Raw genomic sequence first — 23,152 nt, forward strand, 5'->3', positions numbered from 1 at the left:
GAAAAACCTATGTTCAGAATTCTCTCAGCAGTCATTTTTGTTATAGATTTTTATCTCATGGTCAGTGGATTTTAGTACAATTTGGTTTCAAGAATATTGTTAGGTTTGATTTAAAGGGGACTGAAGATAATTGAGTTCTTTCTTGGTCAAGTGTTTAGTCACTCTTCTCTCAGGATCAATTCAAGATATAAGGGGGGGAAAAAACTGAACCATTTCCCAGCTATCCTTCTATCTGAGCACAAGAACTAGCCCAAGTTTAGGAAAAAGATGATCCTTTCTGCCAAAGATACACGACCACAGATAAATTGTCTTTTTTCAGTGGAAACTCCCCCCCTGGGCCTCCATTGATAATTTCCTGTTCTGCTGATGTCTTCACAGTAATAAACCTGGCTATGCACCCACTGCCTTATTTTTCCATGTCTTTCAATGACTTATTTTTGTGGCAGTCTTTCCAATGCAGTTTCTCGTTTTTCTTCCTAGTTGAATCTGGTATCAAGCGTCACACTCTCCAAAACCGCATCGGAGGCTTCTCCACAGAGCTTACCTCATACTCCTACTACCCCTACAACACCCATCACTCCTGTCACCCAAGGACCTTCTGTCATCACTACCACCAGCATGCACAATGTGGGACCCATCAGAAGGCGGTACTCAGATAAATACAATGTGCCCATTTCTTCAGGTAACTGTTTTACTCCCCTTTATGAGAAATCTTCCCTTTTAAATCACGACATGCCAGCATTTTGATTGTCATAGAAGTGAAAATTAACAGAACAATGATTCTTATTTAGCAGATATTGCGCAGAACCAAGAATTTTATAAGAACGCAGAAGTTAGACCACCCTTTACATATGCATCTTTAATTAGGCAGGTAAGTAAATTCCCCCAAAAGAGAACCGAAAAAAGCACAAATGTCTATGTACATCTTATATTGATGAAATAGATTTAAAACCGTTTAGTATGCAGGCATGCTCAAACCTTTTCTATAAGGTTTTTTAAAACTGCAATATATAACATAATTGCTTTTGATTAAGTATTACAATACGATGTGATTATTAGGAAATTCATTTCACACAACAGTGAAAATGAGCCTGTTTAAAGATGGCAAGTCAATTATCACAAGCTACAGTAATCTCTGATCCCTAGAATTAATCTGAGCTCTAAATAATTACTGAGCTTTAATCAGCTAGTGAAATGTTTTGCATTTCTCTTTGATTCTGCTTTATGAATGACTAATAAATTAATATTTCTGTAAGGAAACAGAAATAAAAACTCAAAACAATTAGATAATTCCATTTTGAATTTTGCTATTGAACTGTTAAATACAACCATTAATCTTAGATCGTTTTGTGAAAGTCTTCTTAGGATTTTTGCTCCACATCACAATGGTTTAATATTTTCAAAGAAAGGTGTGATGATGATTGTGATGAAATGGTCATAAATTCTCTTCCATTATTATTCATATCATAGGCTATTCTTGAATCTCCAGAAAAGCAACTAACTCTAAATGAAATTTATAACTGGTTCACGCGAATGTTTGCTTACTTCCGGCGCAATGCAGCAACGTGGAAGGTAAGTCTTTTCATACACCTTCCTCTTGTCTTTGGTTTTTGCTGTGTCTAAAATAGACAACGCCAACAGATGACAAGATACAGTTGTAACACCACGAGGGCATTAAATCTATATTGCTTGTTTTGACACAAAAATGATCTCATCCACAGGAATGATTTGAGATTTGGCAGGAAACTTCTTCCGTCTTTGAAAAGCACTAATTGAAGCCTCTCATTATTGGCTTTCTCTCCCATGATTATACCAATTCATCTGTGGTTGTTGCTCTTAGCAGTGAAATTCTATCTTTCCAGCTGGAATATGTAGGATAAAGGGATAGAGTGTTATATTGGGCTTGTCTTGTTACTTACACAAAGCTTTCATTCTTCTAGCCTTTCACCCACAACTGTCATTAGTGGAGATGAATACTTTGTTTCTCAACCAGTTGACCAATTGATACCTGGAAAAAATAGTCTACCAACTCTGTGGTTTATAATTAGGTTGGATAAAAATTAACCCATGAGATGGGACAAACCAAAATAATATAAGCTAGATCATTTGTTTTTCAGTTGACTGAAGGTGGGGTTTTTTTGTTTTTAGTTTTTAGTTTAGGTGTTTTTTGTTTTTGTTTTTTTTTTGAGTGTGATGGACATGGCTTTCACAACATGAATTAGCTTTTGACCTAACCATCACTTCCCTTCTCCAGATAAATGTCTTCATTTTTAATTGAACAAGAAAATATTAGAATCTTCCTTTAACTCTCTTTGCAAGATCTATAGGGTCTCATTCATTCTATGAGTTTGTAGGATTGAGATTAAGATAAAGAAATTTCATCTACAACACTCCATTTAAAATCTCTAATGAGATTCAATTATGATGTAGTCTCAGGGCATGGACCAACAAGTTCCAGTGGATTCCCCTTCTCTCTCTCTCTCTCTCTCTCTCTCTCTCTCTCTCTCTCTCTCTCTCTCTCTCTCTCTCTCTCTCTCTCTGTCTGTCTCTCTGTTTCTTTCTCTCTGTCTTGCTTCCTTTCTTCCTTCTTTTTCTTTTTTCCTCAGCCAATTCCTAGGAACCAAAAAGCTCCTTTTCAAATGAAGGTAATCCATTATCATAAGGACAGGAATGACTAAATATCATCACCTAAGTTATCTAATGGATCAGTGATAAAGAAATATGGTATCTGAAGGAAAGATACATACGCACTATGTATAATAGTGCTAAATATCTATTTTTTCTTTGCAAAGTTATATAAATAGTCATAAAATGAGATAGTGCAACCAGAGTGTGTTTTTTTAGGAAAATTTTCTCTCAGCACTCTGTACTCTCTAGTTAATTTCTTTCCAATGTCAAATAATGATTGGGAATAAAATGTAGCTAGTATTTATAGTATATAATATATATTTATATAATATAGCATATTATATAAAATATAGCTAGTAATATAATTCTTTAAAATTTGCAAAGCATTTAACAAATGTCTCATTTTATCTTCAAAACATCCCCAGAAATTAGGAGTTATTATCACTATTTCACAGAGGGGAGAAAACTGATGGGGAGAAACATTAAGTGAGCTACTTAGGGCCACACAGCTAATAAGTATCTGAGGTCAAATTTGAACTCAGGGGCAGCCAGATAGAGCACCAGCCCTGGAGTTAAGAATTTATCTCTGGCCTCAGACAATTAACATGTTTTGGCTGTGTGACCCTAAGCAAGTCATTTAAATTGCCTCAACCCCCCCAAAAAATTTGGACTCAGATCTTCCTGCTAGAGGGCTCAGTGCTATTTGCAAGATACTTGAATTATGATGTCTCATCTTCCTGAGTTCAAATCTGACCTCAAGAAGCTTAGCTGTATGACCCTAGGCAAGTCACAATCCCGTCTACTTCAGTTTGCTCATCTATAAAATTAGCTACAGAAAGAAAACATAAATCACTCTAGGATCATTGTCAAGAAACCCCAAATAAGGTCATGAAGAGTCAATCGTGACTGAAAAACAACTGAACAACTTCCTGACTCCAAGTCCAGCATTCTGTTCACCCTACCATTTAGAATAATCAATAATTATTCATGTTACCATGCATTCTTTCTATGTATAATCTATGCCTGGATTTGTTTCACATTTTCTTTTTTAATTTGTTTGATACGTCACCTTGCACGGGATGGTTTCTTATATGATATATGGGCCATGTTTCTGTCAATTACCTCTTTGAAAATTACCTTCAGAACCTGTTGCTGAGCCATACAAACAGAAAAGTAAAATATTTCTTTGCTTTCTTGTCATAGATAGTTTTTTAACTTACAATAGGAGTCTGTGACAGCTGAGTTAATGCAAACATGGAGGCCAACCTGCCCCTGAATACTATCTTACTTGATAAGGGGTCATTCAGTTGGTGTGATTGAGCAGAATTCTCACTGATCTTAGTTCACTGAGACTTGGTTCTAAACGACTTTTGTCTATTTAAAAAAATCAAATTCTTTCTTAACAAGCACTTGCCTACATTGATGGTATACCTTGTAATGTGCAAGAAGGCTCTGAAGGCAACCCCCAAAGAGGTGATGGAGAAATGTTTTGAGAATTAAAAAGGAGCATCATTGGACTGTGTGGTCTCCAAAGGTGATGACTTTGTATTGTACTCTTATTTTGTCGTGAAGTCCTGAGGGATTTGGCTAAAAGGAAAAAGAAACAAGTCATTAAGAACTTTAAAACCTATATTGCAGAGCAGGTTCAATGTGCATTTCTAGAAAGAATTCCTTACTCAAAACCCCTAATAACAGTGAAATTACAATCCCAGTAAAATTTAAAACAAAATGAAAAACTTCTAATCCCACCTATGAGTTACCACCATTTTCCAGAGATTGGAAAGTTTCAGTCTTGAAGCTTGCAAATTGGTGATATACCCATATACCATGACTATGCTAGTTCTGAATAGCTCACCAACTGAACAATGAACAAGAACCAACTGGCTCTTCTCCTTTCAAGCCATGTCCCTTGACCTCAGTTTCTTCACTTGGGAATTAAGAATAATGATTCCTCTTTTGTCTACTGCCTCCCCTGATTGTGGGGCTCAAGGGAAGCTGATGTCAATGAAAGTGCTTTGAAAATTATTAAGTTCTTAAAAACAAGAGAGAGTATTATTCAGTTTACATGTTTTGCATGAGAGAATGTTTTTAAGCCAAATATATATTAAAAAATTAAGAAACCTCTCAAGATAGATAATAAGGGTTGCCCATCATCCTTAAACCAAAAAGAGATAGAAGAATGAATGTTTGATACCTTTTTTAAAAGTATTTTTAAATAACAGAGTGTGAGCATCTTAGCTTAGGAATGACCAGCAGAAGGGCACTTTCGACCATAAGGAAGAAACATGTGTCTGTAACAGCAATCAGCTGCAGGGATCTCATCATTTTGCCACCAAGAGCCCTTCCCATGTGTTCTTTTGGCTCTTACTCAGTTCAGTAAGTCACTTGCCAGCAGTGAGGGCCAACTTTTGTTTCTGTATATTAAGGAAAGACATGGCTTAATGATGGATGCTGGTCCATGGAGTAAAACAGAAGTTGGTGTTATGGGGGTGGGAATAGCAAATGTCACTTACAGTGAAAGTTATCCCATCAACAACATGTGGAAAAAGCCTTTGATCCCTCAAATAAAATTTAGGATGATACTTAATAAATGGGAGACCAATAAGAGTTTTTAAAACCAAAACCCTCAATGAATATCTAATATTGTTATTTCTGAATTTTTCTTTTGCTGTTCTATTTAAAACAAACAAACAAACAAAAAAAACAACTGTTTTTTTTCCCCCAGGTTAGGATTTCATGGTTTAAACATCTATTTTGAAGACATTAACAATACTGTTATATGTTTTGTAATGTGAAACCTACTGTTGGTTGGTGTGCATACACAAAAAAAAAATTAATCGTTATAATTTCAGTCTAGTCATTTGACATTTCTAAAGTACTGATTCCTAATTTTGGTCCTGAGATTTTATTTTCACCTTTGGAAAAGAAAATTGTAACTACGTACCAATGGTCCACGGGGGTGGCAGATAATGGGATGATTTTACAAATGCAGACTGTTAGGCTGAATTTACTGCTGTTTTTGGACAATGACAAGCCTTTTCTTATAGAAAATTCTGAATTTTTTCTCTTTTATACCTGCTGCAGAATGCAGTGCGTCATAATCTTAGTCTTCACAAGTGTTTTGTGCGAGTAGAAAACGTTAAAGGGGCAGTATGGACAGTGGATGAAGTAGAGTTCCAAAAACGAAGGCCACAAAAGATCAGTGGGTATGTCCACCATGTTTGAACTTCTTAGCATAGCTTGGATCATGCTTACAGTTTCACGTAGAGGCTTTTGGCTGCTAGACGGCATTAGACGAAGAAGGCGGTTTCACGTTGTTTCAGTTAAGGGAACAAAAAAGCATTTCATCACTACTGTTTGTATGCCCACCAGTCTCCCTGACCCTGCTTGCTTGGTGTCCGTTGCATCACATGCTAGTAGCTTGTAGGCGGCAATGCATATTAACCCTCACAAACCATTTGCTTATGCTTATCGCATTTTATTTTCTTTTTCCTTTTCCTTGTATTTGATGTCTGTTCTACCCCCAATCCCGCGTCCCTTTGTTTCCACTTCATCTCCTTTGCTGCTGCTCTTGTCCCAGGGTGCCATTCGCACCAACCTCTCCCTGCATAAGTGCTTTATCAGAGTAGAGGATGAGTTTGGGTCCTTTTGGACTGTTGATGATGAAGAGTTTAAACGTGGCCGCCATATTCAACGAGGCCGTCCTCGAAAATACTGCCCTGATGAAAACTTTGACGAGCTTGTTGCACAGTAAGACTTTTTACTTGCTTTTATTTTTTTTTCTGCTGTTGCTCTGCTTTGCATGGTAACTCATCTCATGTAGTTTTGCATTTCACCAATAGTGATACCACACTTTCTTACAGTGGAACTAAGTTTTGTGATGTACATGTATTTCTCTTGTTTCTCTCGATACCAGTGCCTGAATAATGCTTTTTTGACATCTTTAATGCAAATGTTGGTTGTAGTAGGATTCAGCAACTTATTGTTACCCTCTAATTGAACAACTGGTAGTGACCCTGTAATTGAGATATAGTGTTCCAAGTGGAGAGACAACTTTTACTTAGGTTTAGAATTTGCATTTAATGAGACTCAGGTTAATCTCTTGCTACTGTTCGTTCAGCATAACAATATAAATGTAATGAAATGAATGATTAAAATGCTCCAAGCATTGGGAAAAAAATTATTAACTTCTAAACATTTTAGAGATGCAATTTAATTGACAAACATTTTGTAAATGTCTACACAGAAAGATCACCAAATGTAAGCAGTCTTCCTATTGGAAGCAGATACTTTCCCCGTTGTGTCTTTTGTGTGCTGATTTAATATTTTGATTCTTGTTAGGCCTTTGAGATTTAAAGACTATCTTGACACCTGGTTCATTTTTTTAAAAACAGTGTCAGTTATCCTTCTGTGAGACTCTTGAGTTTCAGAACTGATACACAGTTGTATTAGTAAAGGGAGTTTTCTTACTAGGTTCTATTTTATATATAACTTATTATGTAATACTATATCATATTAAACCATATTATACTATGTTATATCATCATTTTATTCCCAATTTTGGTACTAGTACCAAAGTTTGACACAAAAGGAAACCTTCTGACATCCCCAAAATTATCCTTCTCCTTATCTCCTGTTAATAATGAAGTGACACTCCAGAGACCGTGGCCAAGGACTACTCCACTGTCTCCTGACCAGTGGGTTCCATACATTCTGGCTTTATTAAAAGTGTCCAAGCACTTGCTCCATCAGCCTTGCTTGTCCGTGTCATTGATTAGCTCATGGCAACATATTTACTGCCCTGCATTGGCTGGAGCTTTCTTTTTTTTCCCATCAGACCTTAGGTTTTGGTAGAGCTTTGGGATGGAAGGATGTCCTACAAGATTTCTTGTTTGTGATAGAAATTCCTTTCTCCAGTGGACAGCCAAGACTAGTACTACCACATAATGCTTAGCAAGGCTTTCAAGCAGGTGAGACGTAAATTACAAATGCTCAGTTTATAGGTTTTTTTTTAATTCATAGGAACCAATGTAACCTAAATATAACAAGATTGTTTTTTTGGTTTTTTAGTTTGATTTTTGTTTTTTTTTTGGGGGGGAAACTACCAAATGTGCATTTTTCTGATTTGGAAGGAAAACCAAGAGACTTGAAAACAGAATCTAGAGAATAAATTGAGAGTTGATTGTATTTAACTTTGAATTTTTATCTTTTTCTTATGCAGTAACCCTTCTCTTATTAAAAATATACAGAGCAGCCACGCCTACTGTACACCTCTCAATGCTGCTTTACAGGTAAGATTAATGACTGTACCAAAGATGCAACAGAGGCATGTGTCTTCCCCACTCATTTCAAAATATATTAGCCTTGCTCTAATTAGATATTAAATTTTAATTCCGTTAAACTTTTTTCTTAAGTGCACAAAGCATCATAGTCCCTGGAGGCAAACACATATCAGGCTGCTTCAGCATTAGTCGGATGCTTAGCATTTTGAATATTGTGGCAAAAAAATTAAAAGTTCACTTATTAATATTTATCAGCAGTATCATAATTTCCATCCTCTTATTTCAGAATTTCACTTGAGGCAAAAATACCACAAGTGTAATTACTCTAGCACAGCTATTAATGTGCTGAATGATAGGATACTATGTCACATGACCTTCTATTGTTCCTGGCTTTAAAGAGAAAGCATATCTTTTTTCTTTTAAAGTCTATTTTAGCATGTTTTTCTTTTGTTCTGAAATCAGTGTTTAGTTCACTCTGTAAAAGTGAGCTGATGATACAGATGTTTTTGTTTAAACTATAGAGATGTTGGAGAACACGTCTTTGGATTTTGTGCTAAACAGGCGAGATTATGTAACATGCCCATAGAATTTGATGTTGCCTATGAATTCAGAGCACATTACATAATCTCCATTTCAGAAGGGGAGGAGGAGTCAATATTGGGCAGACAAGTTGGATTCCCTCACAGGTATTACTAGGGAAGGTTAGTGATTAGGCAGACTTTTCCATCACTTATGCCTTTTGGTGGGCCTGAAGCTAAGTCAGGATGAGAGTGAGCAAACTGTTTGCCGAGAGTGAGTGAATTATTTCTAAACCCTTAAAAATATTGATGGAACTTTTAATTCAATTACTTGAAGAGTATCTAGGTCCCCAGAAATTACTCATCCATAACCAAATTATACTTAGGAGTTGGGGTGTGTCAAAGTTTTGTTTCTTTCTTTAAAAAAACAATAACACATTTGACTTAGCATATTAGTTCTACTGAATTTAAAAAAAAAAAAAAAAAAAAAAACTTTTAAATAACAGTTTCTAAAAATTGAAACTGCTTTTTTCCTGATCTTTGTTTGGATTAAGTGGTTAGGGATTTGCACAGTGTGCCCTAGCTCTCTGTAGGGGACAGGTTCCAAGAGTCACTCAGTTCTGGATAAACTCTCAATAAAGGATTAAATATATTGTACACAATTAAATCTGGGAGGGAAATTGATCAGACTTATCATTTAGGCAATTCCATTTTTTTTTTCCCTAAGCAGGAAACAAATTAATTGGAGAAATGACTTTCTGCATTTCTTTTAATTATTTTAGTTGACACAGTAACTTCAGAAAAGCAAATGCGAAAGCATGTGTAAAGGCAGCCACTGTAAATACCATTCATTAGTAACTTATTTTCCCTGGAGTCGTATGAAGTGTGAATTTAAAGGCTGCTCTGTCTCTGGAATAGTATTAAGATTACAGGCACATTTTACATTCATGAGGCTGAAAGGCAAAAATGAAATGATCCTGCATTCCTCTGGATTCTGTTAACTATGTGACTAATTTCAATTAGTATGCTTCTCATTACAGAACTGTTCGTGTTTTATTTCTGAAACATGTGGGGATGTCGTCATCTTTATCCATTCCTCTTTTCTTTGATAACCCCAAAAGTATCTTCAGATTTTCCAGGAGAGTAGGTTCTCTCTCTTTTGCTTGCAATAGTGCTAGATGAATTAATTCATTCTGATCAAAGTTGTATGGATTTTTTTCTCCTCCTTTATTTTGGATCTTTGTGGATAGACAACATCATAAGACACCTCTCTGTTGAGTTAATTAAATGAAGAAGCTGAGCAATGTGGTGATACCCACAGCAATTCTTCCATTGTCATCCATTTCCAAAGAGAAGCAAAAATAATAACGACATAATCCTTTTCCAGAAAAAAAAAAAAAGAAAGAAAATCTAAAAAATCTTAAGGAACATAATGTGGCATTCAGCATGGCATGGGACACACCATATAAAGTGGGACCACATGATCTACTACAGAAATAAAGCATGGAACTCATTAAGCCTAGGAATAGTGATAGTAACTAAGGGTAACAGTAATGCTTTGCATTTATAGAGTTCCTTTTTCCAGAGGATTGCAAAATGTTTTACTAACATGGATGGGGAATATTTCTAGTGCTTCTGAACCATTATTCAAGCATTTCAGTTTTCTGGCAGACATACAAACCCCAAGGTGACCTTATAGCCTTTGTGTGGGGATAGACTATAAGAAATTAAGCCTGCTTTCGGGGGTGGGATGGAGGGAATTTTATCCACCTGTGTCTATACTTATATTTCAGCTAAGGAAATGTACTATAAGCCACAGTTGTGTAAAATGTTGAATTTGGATCCATTGGTCAGGTTATGTTTACTTTTAACCTAGGTCACGTGGGTTATCCCACAAATCACAAAGTTCTCATGTTTTCCAGAAAAGAAGAGTTAATTCACCTCTTCTTCTTTTTTCTGGGGTCAGGTTTTGTGGGCTTCTTTTCCATTCTGTGTGCCATGGTGTGAGCGTATGGTGGGCCAGCATTCTTAATTCAAAATAAAAATACATATGTATTTATTCAGGTTTTCCAAGTCTTGGCTATTCTTCCTCTCCTGAACTCCTTTTATAAATGTAAAATTAGAAACGTCCTTTGTAGAACAAGGAATGAAAGTAAGCAGTTGCCCTGAAAGTGGATGCCCATCTACCATCACCTCCAGTGTGGGGTAGCGTAGAGACTAGTATCTGAAGATTGAAAGAAGTATACCTCTTATCCATCCTGCTACAACTGTTCTACAGTACTAGAGGGATTTATAATTTCCCATTCTCTCCCCCCCACCTCCGGAAAGTTCTTGCAAAAAGTCTCATTGTGGATGCTGTTTTGCTTTTTTAGCTTGAGTTCAAAATACCACCATCCTAAGATGGAGGTTATATCACTTCTACTCAGGTTAAAACCACGAAATAATGAAAATATCAGGAGAGGAACCTGATCTTGTGACATTCCCACTTCAGAGAAGTTGGAGTAATCATCCCCAAAGAACTGCCCATTATTTGGTGAGGTGTGACCATTGGGTTTCAGCAAAGGCAGTTAGAAGGGCTCTTGCCCAGCTGCAGTTTGCAAAAAATAATTCTGGCAATTGCTTTTTCTCCTTGCTCTGCCAAAAAAAAAATGCTTTATTGCAATTATAAGAGATCTGTGTGGAAAAAGTACTTGACTTAAATTATTTCACAAACTGTAGGAAACTAGGGAATGCTCAAAGTTGCTGTTCATCAAAATGAGTTCACCACATTTGGAAACAAAAACAGAGGAAATAACCCTCTGATTTCTTTTTTTTAAAAAAGGCAGCTATATAAATTCAAATGTGGAGAGGAAGAATGGGAGTAGGCTCTCAAAGAGACTGGCCTTGGCACTAGTCCATCAGCCACAGCTGTGTAGGTGAGTTAGCTTAGCCCCCCAAATACGTGGCATGTAGTGGGAAGTCGTTTGTGGATTTGGGGTTTATACCACGTGTGAGGCTGGAATCATTTTAATAGGCATTCTCCTTGCTGCTCAGCTACACAACTTAGAATCTTGCTGCCTAGCCTTCCCCCCCCCCCACCCCCCCCCCCCCGCCCTCTCTTACATGTACAAAGAAAAGCTCTTCTTTTCTTTGGTAACAGGATTTACCCAATTCGCTGGGTCTATCGTGGAACTTTGTTCACACAGGATGGAAAAACAGGCCAATTGCAGGATCAGTGAGATGCTTTTGATGGTTTCTGATCTTTGACTAGGGTTGCTAAAGCTTATCCTCTATAGAAAAGTTAACTGGGGCACTATAGCAAAACAAAATATTAAGTAGTGTACTTAATGATTCAACCAGTGTGGTGTCTCATTCCCCAAATTATAGGAAAATTAAAATTGAATGGGAATTCAGCAAAATGTTGAAGGTCTACATTTGAGACCTTTCCTCCTTCCCTCCTTAATTTTTCACTACTCTCTTTCTTGCCCTCCAGAGTTGCTTCATGATTCTGGATCTCTTTGTCTATTTAAACATTAATGTATGTGTGTGTGTGTGTGTGTGTGTGTGTGTGTGTGTGTGTGTGTGTGTGTATGTATTTAGTTACCTAGGGGAAAAGAAATACTTAAACCCTTCCTCATTTTTTAAAGGGCATAAAATATTTCAGAAAATGTTGTATGTCACCATCAAAAATTCACCTATTAACACTTATACATGTTTTTTTTGTTTTTTTTTTTTTTTTAAGCAATCATTAAGCAGGGGAAATGTGTGTGTGTACACACGTATGATTCATATTTTCTAATCTGCTTCCTCTCTATAGGGTCATTGTTTATGGAAGTTCTCATGAGTTGGAAATGAACAGTCAGAATAATCCTATCAAATCTATAATATCCAATAGTAGCATTATGAAGATGGATAAAGAAATGAAAATTGCATTATATTTCACTGTGATCTGTAAATATTCAATTCTTTTTGAAAAGAAAGCACCAAACAGAAACCTCATATTCAGTAGTCCCTTCTCAGTCATGCATTAGTACTAAATGCAGAGTATTCCTCAGTCCAGGTTAACTCCCACTTGGGGGAAGGGGGCTTCCTACCTCAAGCCCTTCTAAGAGGTTCTAGTATCTGGAGGACACTTTCTCTCCTGCTTCTTGAAGTTAAAGTGGACAGTGATAGGGACTTCTTAAGATCTGAAGCTTGAAGTATATTTTAGCATTTAGAGTTCTTGAGTTTATTTTGTTTTTAAGCAGATTATATGATTGTTCTGACTCTGAAATCTACTAGAAATTCTTCCAGGAAGCAGCGCCTATGAAAATGAGCTCATCATGATTTAGTAAATGAATCTATAATAAACCCCACCTATTTATCATACGTGTATCTCTCTAAGCTTTATTTCTTCATAGACTCTTTCTGTATTATTGGCAGGCTTCAATGGCTGAAAATAGTATACCTCTCTACACTACTGCTTCCATGGGAAATCCCACTTTGGGTAATTTAGCCAGTGCTATGAGGGAAGAACTGAATGGTGCGATGGAGCATACAAACAGCAATGAGAGCGACAGTAGCCCGGGCCGTTCCCCTATGCAAGCAATGTAAGTATAGCAAAACATGGTGGTTATATGCTTGACAGTTATGACCTGGGAACATTTGGACAATGATCCTATTTCTATCAGAGGCAGGGAAGGAAGAATTCCTTTTCTGAAATTCTCATAGGTATTGGTACAACTTGGAGTTTCTGGAAGTTATTTTGATGGATTTGAAGATAAAAAAAGTCATTGAACACCTTTCATAATAAAAAGAAAAAAAAAAAAGCATTAGCTCATTCTACAACTGCAAACAGAAATAAAGTTGACTCATTTTCTATTCTTTTCTTTAAAAACCAAGCCCATCATTTGATTATTCTAGCATTGTTATTATTATCATTATCATACATTTCTATGAACATATTTTTGATTTATTCAACTTTCCAACATCCCAAAATTTGGTCCTCAGGTGGATTAAAGAGAAGGAGGAGAATGGTTAATTCAAGGAGGGGAAAAATATGCTTGTTTACTAAATTATGTGATAAGCTTTAAACTAACATTCCAAACACAATATTATTTCCACGCATTAATGATGGCACATAGAAAGGCTACATGATTTATAGATTGCTCTTAAAATATCAAAAGGAAAATTAATAGGAGCATTATAGCAGCAGACGGCAGTATAATGAGTGCATATATAACTGAATGAAATAATGGGAGCTTGCTGTCCATGCTAACTGTGAATGGTAACCAGGCTGCTCTGTATAATAGGAAAGGGTTAGGCAGGAAGGGTGTGATGCTTCTGTGGGTGTGTGCAGTATTTATGGGGTGACAGAAGTGATTTTGTATGGCTGTAAATAACTCCGTCCCTCCCCAAAAAAGACCAGAAAAGAGCGATTATTTGAATACTTATGAAGGAAACTGGAGTTCTACAGTCGCAATATTCACATTCATTTGGGGAGTTGACCTTTTTAAGGAAATGAGGTATTTTCATATTTGTGACACTCTCAACACTTGCTATGATTTGCTTATCAACTCTTTCAGCAAGTGAGTAAAACTTAGGCCACAATTTTCCAACCCCATTTTTCAGCATCTCATTTTAAGGTCAGTGACAGTGACTGAAATGAAAGAGGGGGGAAAGATCTAATCCTTAGTGATCAGAATGAAAAAGAATGGACATGTAATTATGTCTCTCTCTTCCTCCCCCCCCCACTCATATTCAGGGTTGGCAGGGATGGAAATCTGAAACTCAACATATTTTGATATTCCATCAAAATGAATCTACCATCAATGCTCTTCAAAAGAGCTTTCAACTGGCAATAGTCATTTTCAATTAAGATGGACAGAACTATTTTAAAATGTTGATTCTGCTGTTAGTGAGACCAATAGTTTTATGTTCTCTAATGCTAATGTGAATATATGTTGTTTTCATCTTTATTATTGGTGCCCTTCTGAATTTCGCTTTAGATATCAAGGTACTTTATTCTCTATTGTGCAGCAGTGATTTTTTTTTTCCAGGCTAAAGCCCCCAATGTTTAGTTGATGGAGTGTCCTCAGTTGATGGACAACCTGGGAAATGATCCAAATGATCTCCATTAGGGATCAGGATAATGTGTGAGCAGCATTTGGGGAGAGCGGACTTAGAATTCATATGGTCAATCCAATAAATACATTCCATTCAGTGATGCCATTTATTTAAGAATTTCATATTCATCCAGACAATTCCCGGATGATAGGTGGGATCCTGGAGTTTAATACTATAGAAAAATATGGTCTCTGAGTTTCTACTGAAATGGGTTTTAGAATGCTTTTGAAAGAACACAAAATGCATACAGTCTGTTGCACAAATCTCACAGGTTTACCCTGTTTGCTAAATGTAATTATATGTCAACAGCAGATTTTCTCTGCCTACTATCAGTGTCATAGACAGTTACTCTTTGTGACCTCTTATTTCCATTAAGTGCATTTTATAATGGCATTTTTTTCATTCTCCTCCAATATGCACTACCCTGCTATGATGCAAATTGTTTTTTAACTGTTCCAGGATATTGGAATAAATCAAGCCTTAAACTTTATCACCGGGTTTAAAGGACCTTGTTAGCATGGCAACCCAGCTAATATATAGTGAGTGCTCCAACCAAAGTCTTCATTCTTCCCACTTATTCTGACACTCAAATACCACTACTTTTATTTCTCTTTTGAAACACTAGAAAGTCATTGTCTAATTACAGCTTCAGGACATAACACTTTCATCCTGATGTGCTTTAAAAGGTAGCTACAAAGCAAACTGCTTCATGCTGTGTACACCAACAGAACACAATTCCTTTAAACAAGTTAGTTTTATTTAGGAAAAAAAAAAAAAGAAAAGGAAAGAAACTAGTTCTTGCAGAATGGAAAAATAAAAAATTGCTTAAATGTCAGAAGAAGGGAAAGTTGTGGTTTATCAAGGTTATTCATTGTTAATTTCTAGAAGCGATCTTGCTGTTCTCATAAAGAAGAGGGGGAAGGGAAATATGGATTGGGCAGGTCCTGCCTTCTGTGCAATGGGTGGTTCTAGGTGAAACATAGTTTTAAACTACTTTGGGATATGTGATTTATCTGGAATGAGAAGCTCTTCAGTCTCTCATATTTTATAGCTTCACACTTTTTATTATTTTAGGCAGTACATCCTGTATCTGGTTCTCTGACATCCCAAGGTGTGTCTAGTGATAACTTATCTCAGATTCGGCCATGAATTTTAATTTTTGTTTCACGTTAAAAATCAAAACAATCCACTGTGGCATCCCAGACCAAGAGAGAGGGAATTCATTCATTCAGGAAATCTGTATTAAGTCTCTAATATGTGTATGGTGCTGAAATCAAACAAGGTAAAGAGGAGGTGTCTTCCCTTGCTTCACACATCTGCAAATGCACCATTTGATTTGGGGCTTTGAGATCACAGACAGTGCTATGTCATGAAGAATTCAAAATTAATACTATTTTTCATATCACTATGGAGCAACTTCTACAGCTTACTTTCAGAGGGTGTTTCCCACATCATCCTGAAACAAAATGAATTTCTTCCCCCTGCTTTTTTTGATGCCATGATTCAACTCATCTTATTTTCAAAACTTGTTACAAGTCAAAAGTTACAAAGTTAAATTTTGAGTAATCGAAAGGAAGGAAATGACAGTATCTTCTATGATCCTTAAAATGAAGAACCTGTATATGTCCTTGACTCAGATTGAGATGAAAAAAGAAAGGTTAGATGACTTGACTTGTATGTAAGCCCTTTGGTCTCCATTATTGTTTCTTAATTCTAATGTGTGATAAAGTCAATAAAAGGTAGAACTTTTCCATTGATAGCCCCACCAAGGAGACCATGATAACTCAAATGGTTATTTTACATATCTAAAAGCATAATAGGGAGCTCTATTATATTGAAATTTTTGTTTTTGTTTTTCATGAGAGTATAAATTTGCTTTAAAGGGGAAAAAAACCTTCCCCTTTCTCCCTTAAGAACCATACCACAAACTTTTATCTGGGTTGTATTAAGATTAAAACCACCAGAACAGTCCAGGGCATGGCTTCTTAACTTACAGTCCAAGAACTCTCTAGGGTGTCCTTGGATGGATTTTTTTTTTAATTGAGTAGCTCCATTCAATTTGATCAATTTCCTTTGTGATCCTGTCTATTTTATTTTATGCATTTAAAAGCATTATTCTGAGAGAAGGTCCATAGGGGCTTCCCCAGACTGCCAAAGAGATCCAGAACACATAAAAAAGGTTCAGAATCTCTGGTCCAGAGTTACATTCTGCTTATTTTTAATATGGTCTATACCCTTTGTTTAGCATTTGTACCAACATCAATTATTTAATAAGCCCGTGGTCTCCATTACCGTTTCTTAGTCCTAATATGTGATAACGTCAATAAAACCCAGTCCTTTTCCATTGATAGCCCCACCAAGGAGACCATGATAACTCAAATGGGTATTTTACATATCAAAAGCCCCAGAACAAAAAAAGTAATTTGTATTTGTAAAGGATCCGTTGTAAATATGATTTACGAACAACATTTCTCAATTGTTATCATAGCAGTTTTGTATGATCACCCCACACTCCCCTGCGGGTTATTCATGGGCTATTCCATAATGAGAAATTTGGCAGATCTCATCTCTGTAGAGCATGCTGGTGCCCACTGTGAAGCTGGGGATCGTGTCTTGCCTTGTTTACAGCTGACAGTGTTATTATTCTAGTTAGGGCTCTGCTCTCTTATCATATTGTTGTGTTGAGCGGGCCTTTTCCTCGACGTTTGTGTTTCCTGGCAGGGCTTTTCTTCCCTTATTGACAGTTTGTAAAAATATGCATTAATTTGGAGTTTCAAGCATGTATCATGGTGTCTCTTTGCTGTGTTTGCTTGAAGTTGATTAATGATAGAACCTCACTTGGGGTCGTCCTCTGGAGAGTTGTTTCACAGGTTCTGCATGTTAACTAGAGAAACAGAGCACGCAGCTCGCAATGATTAGCCCAGACTCCAGGCTCTCAGTGGTCTGACGCACCAGCATTTTGTTGTACAGATGTTTATTTCACTTATTTGTTTGAAGATTGTATTAATCAGCCCAATGTGCCCTCCGAGAGTATAATCTCCAAAGAGGTGAAGAGATAATCCAGAAGAAAAAGATCTCTTTCAGGGAAGTTTTTTGTTTTTTTTTTTTTTTTTTTTTTCTTAAGCACCAAGTAATGACAGACTTGGGGAACTCCTGCGTTCCCCAAGAAAAAAAGTTTAAAAAAAGTTTAATATTATTTGGAAAGACATTTTTACACTAATACTCTTACCCATGGAATACTTCTAATTAAATGGGAAACTTTGCTCATTGGTCATGTTTTTTCCCCCCTTAGGCACCCTGTGCATGTCAAAGAGGAACCTTTAGATCCAGACGAGAATGAAGGTCCACTCTCCTTAGTGACAACAGCCAACCACAGTCCAGATTTTGACCATGACAGAGATTATGAAGATGAACCTGTAAATGAGGACATGGAGTGAATGTCTGATATCCTTATCCTGAGAAATGAAGATTGGGAAAAAACAAAACACGTCAAAGTCTGCTGTGAAGTCTCTCCATTATTGTACAGTCTGGGGGATTTTCACTCCATTTTGACAACTCTGAAATGTGTTAACTCTTAGTGCCATCAAGTATCCCATTTGGGAGTATTTTTGATTTTTCTACTTTTTGTTGAAAAAAGGAATTTGTACTCTGTGCATTGGATGGACTTGTTTGGTACTTGGGATTTTCCTCTCTTACAGTCAACATCAGTGTTGTAAATTTGCTAAACTGATTCACTTAACATTTAGCAGCAGACTTTGGACTGCAGTCCTGCCAATCACAGACACTGAGGACGTCAGACTGAGCATGTTCACCTAAACTGCAGATCAAGCCTTTGCCCAGATTTTAAGGATTCCAATGGACCACATATTTGCACAGTACTTACTGCATGCTGATTATCACTGCCTTTACTCCAATTTTTTTTTTTTTTTTGCTTCCATTTGGGATGGGGAAGGCCTCTGTGTGTGTATTGGGGGGGGTGGGGTTAAAGAATAATTATCCCAAAACTTTTTAATGTATTGCTTTTTTTTTTTTTTTTTTTTTTGGCTTCTACTATACCATTTTAAGTTCTGACCTCAGGCCTCAATTTGGGCCCAGGGCCTCTTTGAGGCTTTAATGTTTTCTGTACTCTGTGATGAATGTTAATAGGTGTTTTTATTATACAAAGCTGAATGTCATTTTCTTGTTTGTAGTTTTCTGTCATTCATTCCAGTTTCCTTCAGATAGCACCCATGTTTTCTTTAAATTCAGAAAACATTCCGTTTTGGTCTTTGCAAGAAGGTCCCAAATGCTGCACTCTACCCCAATGAAGGTTGTCCAACTCCAAAGGATGAAATCCTGCAAGAATGAGAATGAATGACAGACAGACAGACAGAGAAACACTGTAGAAAGCAACGCAGATTCATTCCACAAAGCAGTATTTGGGGATTTTGTCTTAGGGTTGTTTTCTTGGCAGCCACAGTGATCGATAATAAATGCCACCTCATCTGTAACATCGTCAGGATATTTAGCACCAGTCAAATTCAGTAGCAGCTCGTATCATTCAATCCAAAAGCATTTATCAAGAGCCTACTATGTGTCAGGCGCTGTGCTAGACACTGGGGACGCAAACAAATGAGAGTGCAGTGGCAGACACTCCCTTGTTTGACCCAAGTTTGGATGGACCAACAGCTCTCGGAAGTAGTCATAAGGATCTGTGTAGGGTACCCACAAGGGTTACTTTGTCTGCAAAGTGGTGACAAAGTCATGGACTTAAAAAAGTACCATTCCTGAAAGTAGTGGTGTTGTAATTTAATTTAGGCATCCATCCATTAAGGACTGCTTGGTGGCATTAATCTGCTTGAATGCAAATTTGATTTCAGATTGAACTTGTTATGGCAATTGTTAAGGACTGAGCCCAGGAAATGTTCAAGTGTTAATGATTCCAATTGTGCAAATTCCGTACTGCGGTCTTTGTGGGTTCGGCGATGTTCTTCTGCCGGCTTGTATCACGCACTCAGAGTGAGAGGAACGGCAGCAGTCTCAGGACTGAAGCTTGCCTTTGGGAGCTCAGCAGTTCTCATGCACAGCGCGGAGAGAAAGCTGGAATTCTCCGTCAGTCCCCTCAATCACGAAACACCTGAGCATGTTCATTCTGCAACCACTGTTGTCACTCAGTTATTTATGTAGGATGGTAGCTTATTTTTTATTTTAGTTTGAAAGCCTTTCAGAGCTTAATTTATATTCTCCTTTGTACTTTTTTTCTAAAATTACCAAAGATATTACACAAAGGTAAATTATGTTCTCTGTTATATGCTTTATCTTATGAAGCCAAATATCCTCTTATTGTTGATCAAAGGAGGTGAAAGAATTTAGTGGGAAATGACAAGCTATGGGCTATTGCTAACCTGAGAGAGAACTGCTCCTTTATTCTATAATAAATTTAGAAGGCCAAGTAGGTAATGGAACCAAAGTTGTTGCTTTTTTTTATTATTATTATTTTTGTGCACCTCTACAGTGACTGAAGCTCACTACTGTAAGGAAAAATTATGGGGGCTATCGAAGATCAAAGTAGGGAACCAGTATTAAAAGGAACGACAGAAGGGGAGAACCCCCGTGACAAAGAGAAAAAAAAAAAGTGAATGTATGTTGCAGAAAATTAGTGTATCCAATAAAGGAGACAGTTAAATAAAATTCAGAGAGAACAAGAAAAGCTTCCATGATTGAACTGGGACATATACTAGATTTTCTAGGGGGAAAAATGTTTGTTTGACAGATTGTATGCCATTTTTTTTTCTTTAAGGATTGTGCTCTGATCACATCTTGAATTTTGGGTTATCTTGGCATAATTTCTCAGTTTTTGTTGGTTAGGTTTTGTTCACCATTTTTTCCACAAAGAAATTACACTCCTGTCCACTCATAAGCTTGGTACAAAAAACCCAGAAACTTGATTGGCAGTCTTTGGAGCTCCATCCACTCTGCTTCCCACCATACAAAGGGCAGTCTGTGGTCATTTTAAACTTAGCCTGATGTGCGGGCAGTAGCCCGATGGGATCATGTGAAGTGGGCCCTGTGTTTCTAAACTGAGTGGGTTGCTGGCTAGTTCGGTATTCAAAAGAGGATAAAAATCTGGTAGATTAGTTCATTCTCAGCATGTGTAGCTAGACATGAGTAAAGAGAACAGCATGAGAAACTGTTAGTTCGCATACCTCAGTTCAAACCTTTAGGGAATGAGTAAAAGAAAAATACATTGCACTCAGTTGCACTTAGTTGTATGTCTTGCATGCTTAGTCTAAAGACTGTAGCAAAAAATAAATAAAAAGAGAGAAAAATTAGATTTTACGTCTCTTGCGGGTATCATGGCCTCGCAGAAGAACCAACTGAAAAAAAAAAAATCTCAGGCTTTCTTTCCGTCAAGCAAACTTCACTCTGATTTTTACCGTTCTGATTCCGTATCCCTTTGGGTACCCAGTTGCTTCTTTAGGGTGGGGTTTATTATGTTGTACATATATAGCCCGCTGTGTCTGTGTGAGCCTTTGTCTTTTTTGGGGGAGGGCGGAGGGAGGTTCATTTTTTAGATATTGTTCCTAAAAAGGAATAAATGCATACACCTGTTTGTCAAAACACCTTTCTTTTTTTTTGTGCAACTGCTTTATATTAACTATACTAAAAATAGCTTTGGAAAAAAAAAAAAAACCTACTGTATGTAATGGGATTGCAGAGTGTGCTGCACATGTATTTCATTTAGTTATCCTTGCTTTAAGAATATTGGATGACATTTCCTGACATGTGGGAGAAAAGCCCTGACCCTCCCCTGCCCCCCCCCTTTTTTTTGGCTTTTAAATTGTAACATAGTTGAAAGATTTTGTTTTGTGTTTTTTTTTTTCTGTTATCATTGATTGAAGCATTTTGTACAGTTGTTTTTATGTGTGTGTGTGTGTGTATTAAGCTGGGTCTTTTTTTTTTTTTTTTTTTTTTTTGATACTTCCCCCCCCCCCCTTGTGTTATTCTACCACTGACATTTCCGGCTGTCTTCAATGAGTTCCTAACATTTGAAAAGGAAAAAAAAATGTTGTTGAAAATGTTTTCTCCTGCTGCAGTAAATATTTTGCATGATGAAAGTCCAGGGTCACACTTTCAAAGTTTATCAGTGAAGTAGTGATTATTAATGGGGAGTGTCAAAATATTGAACTTTTGTATAAAAAAAAAAAACTTTACAAGGTGCCAAGATGTAAAGACAATTTGTTACATGTTTTTTTTCTCAAAGAAAAGCGTACATTTTGAAAGTAGTACCATGTATCAGGTAAACACGCTGTCAGGAATGAGGGTCCAGCCTTCCTTGTCCCCAGAGTTTGTAAACGTGAAACCTGTTTGGTTTCTGCATTTGACTAGCAGAAAAAAAAAAAAATGATGTATCAAGGCTTATGTAGAATAATTGTGACTGCCCAAGCTGGCTGTCACTTTTTTGATGCTGACATAGGATGGTTCTTACCTAATTCCCAATGCTCTGTCTCAGAACTGCTATGGGATACCTCAGATTTTCAATCTAGAACTACTGTGCAAATCACTAGATATTTTAATCCAAAAAAAAAAAAAAAAAAAAACTTTTTTAAGGGGGGAGGGGGGAAATCTTGAGAATTCTTGTAGTTTTCAGATTACAGGTGAGCCCCATTTCTTAAGAACACAAAAGACTGTGCATAGAATGGTTTTAAATCTCTTTGGTACCTTTTAGTTAATAACTTACACCGAGTTTTTGGGATGTTTAGAAAAGAGTTTTAGCTTTCTTATCTCAAGGATCAAATCGACAGCTCCAGTGGCATTTCACGGGCCTGCCATAGTTTATAAAATATCTGCTACACATAAGCCTTGATGAAAATGGTACAGTCCAGACTGTTAGCATGGTGCTGTGTGTGTATGTGCTGCCAGTAACGAGATTTTTTTTGATAAGGCATAAAAGAAACTCATTCCTTACATCAACTGTAATTCCATCATTCCATGTCTGTTGATACAGACAATAAAAAAATGTTGTGTAGTCAGTACTAATTACTGACATTATAGCATTCTCAAATGCAATAAAAATGCTGGTTGTTCACACTGGTCGTACAAGTTGCCACAGCCTAAGTTTTTTTTTTTTCCTTTTTTTTCCCCCTTCCTGCCCTGCTATTATGTATTAGTCGAATTGTATTAGGCTCTATCACCAGCTGCTTCAGTTACCTAATTATTAAAGTCAGCTTTCAAGAAAAGAGACCATGAAGCAACTTCCCCACACTTGCTGGACACATCAAGATCAAAGTAAAAATGTCCACTTGGAAAAACTTTGACAAAGGAGCTGACTCTTCTCTCGATTAAACACACACTTATTTTCTTTATCAAATTTTATAAAGAAAAAATAAAGTGTTTAATAACTAGCATTAGTAGCAAACTGAAAATTCAGAGGAAAGTGATTTCATGAATAATTCATTAAAATTTCACATCTGCAAGATTAGTCATCCAAATAAAATGCTAATGTCAAAAAACATGCACCGTCTATAATATTCTCATCAAGAAATCTTTTGCATATAATGATAAATGCTTAGATTAGAACAAATGATTTTATAAAAATATTCTTATCATAAAATTACACTGGATAAATGTTACTTTCATGGGAAAAGAGTAGAATTTGAG

General features: G+C 36.7%; 1 protein-coding gene across 1 annotated transcript in view; it reads left to right on the plus strand.

The window, feature by feature from the left end:
- Positions 1 to 20,035, plus strand: part of FOXP1 (forkhead box P1) — a 265,651-nt gene extending 245,616 nt beyond the window's left edge. The window contains 7 exon segments of the mRNA XM_074284103.1: positions 481 to 682; positions 795 to 871; positions 1,471 to 1,572; positions 5,713 to 5,834; positions 7,850 to 7,919; positions 12,830 to 12,996; positions 17,805 to 20,035. Coding sequence (XP_074140204.1) covers positions 481 to 682; positions 795 to 871; positions 1,471 to 1,572; positions 5,713 to 5,834; positions 7,850 to 7,919; positions 12,830 to 12,996; positions 17,805 to 17,949 — 885 coding nt within the window. The 3' untranslated portion in view covers positions 17,950 to 20,035.
- The last annotated feature ends 3,117 nt before the right edge of the window (positions 20,036 to 23,152 follow it).

Source organism: Sminthopsis crassicaudata, chromosome 1, assembly GCF_048593235.1.
Source record: "Sminthopsis crassicaudata isolate SCR6 chromosome 1, ASM4859323v1, whole genome shotgun sequence".
Taxonomy (NCBI): Eukaryota; Metazoa; Chordata; class Mammalia; order Dasyuromorphia; family Dasyuridae; genus Sminthopsis; species Sminthopsis crassicaudata.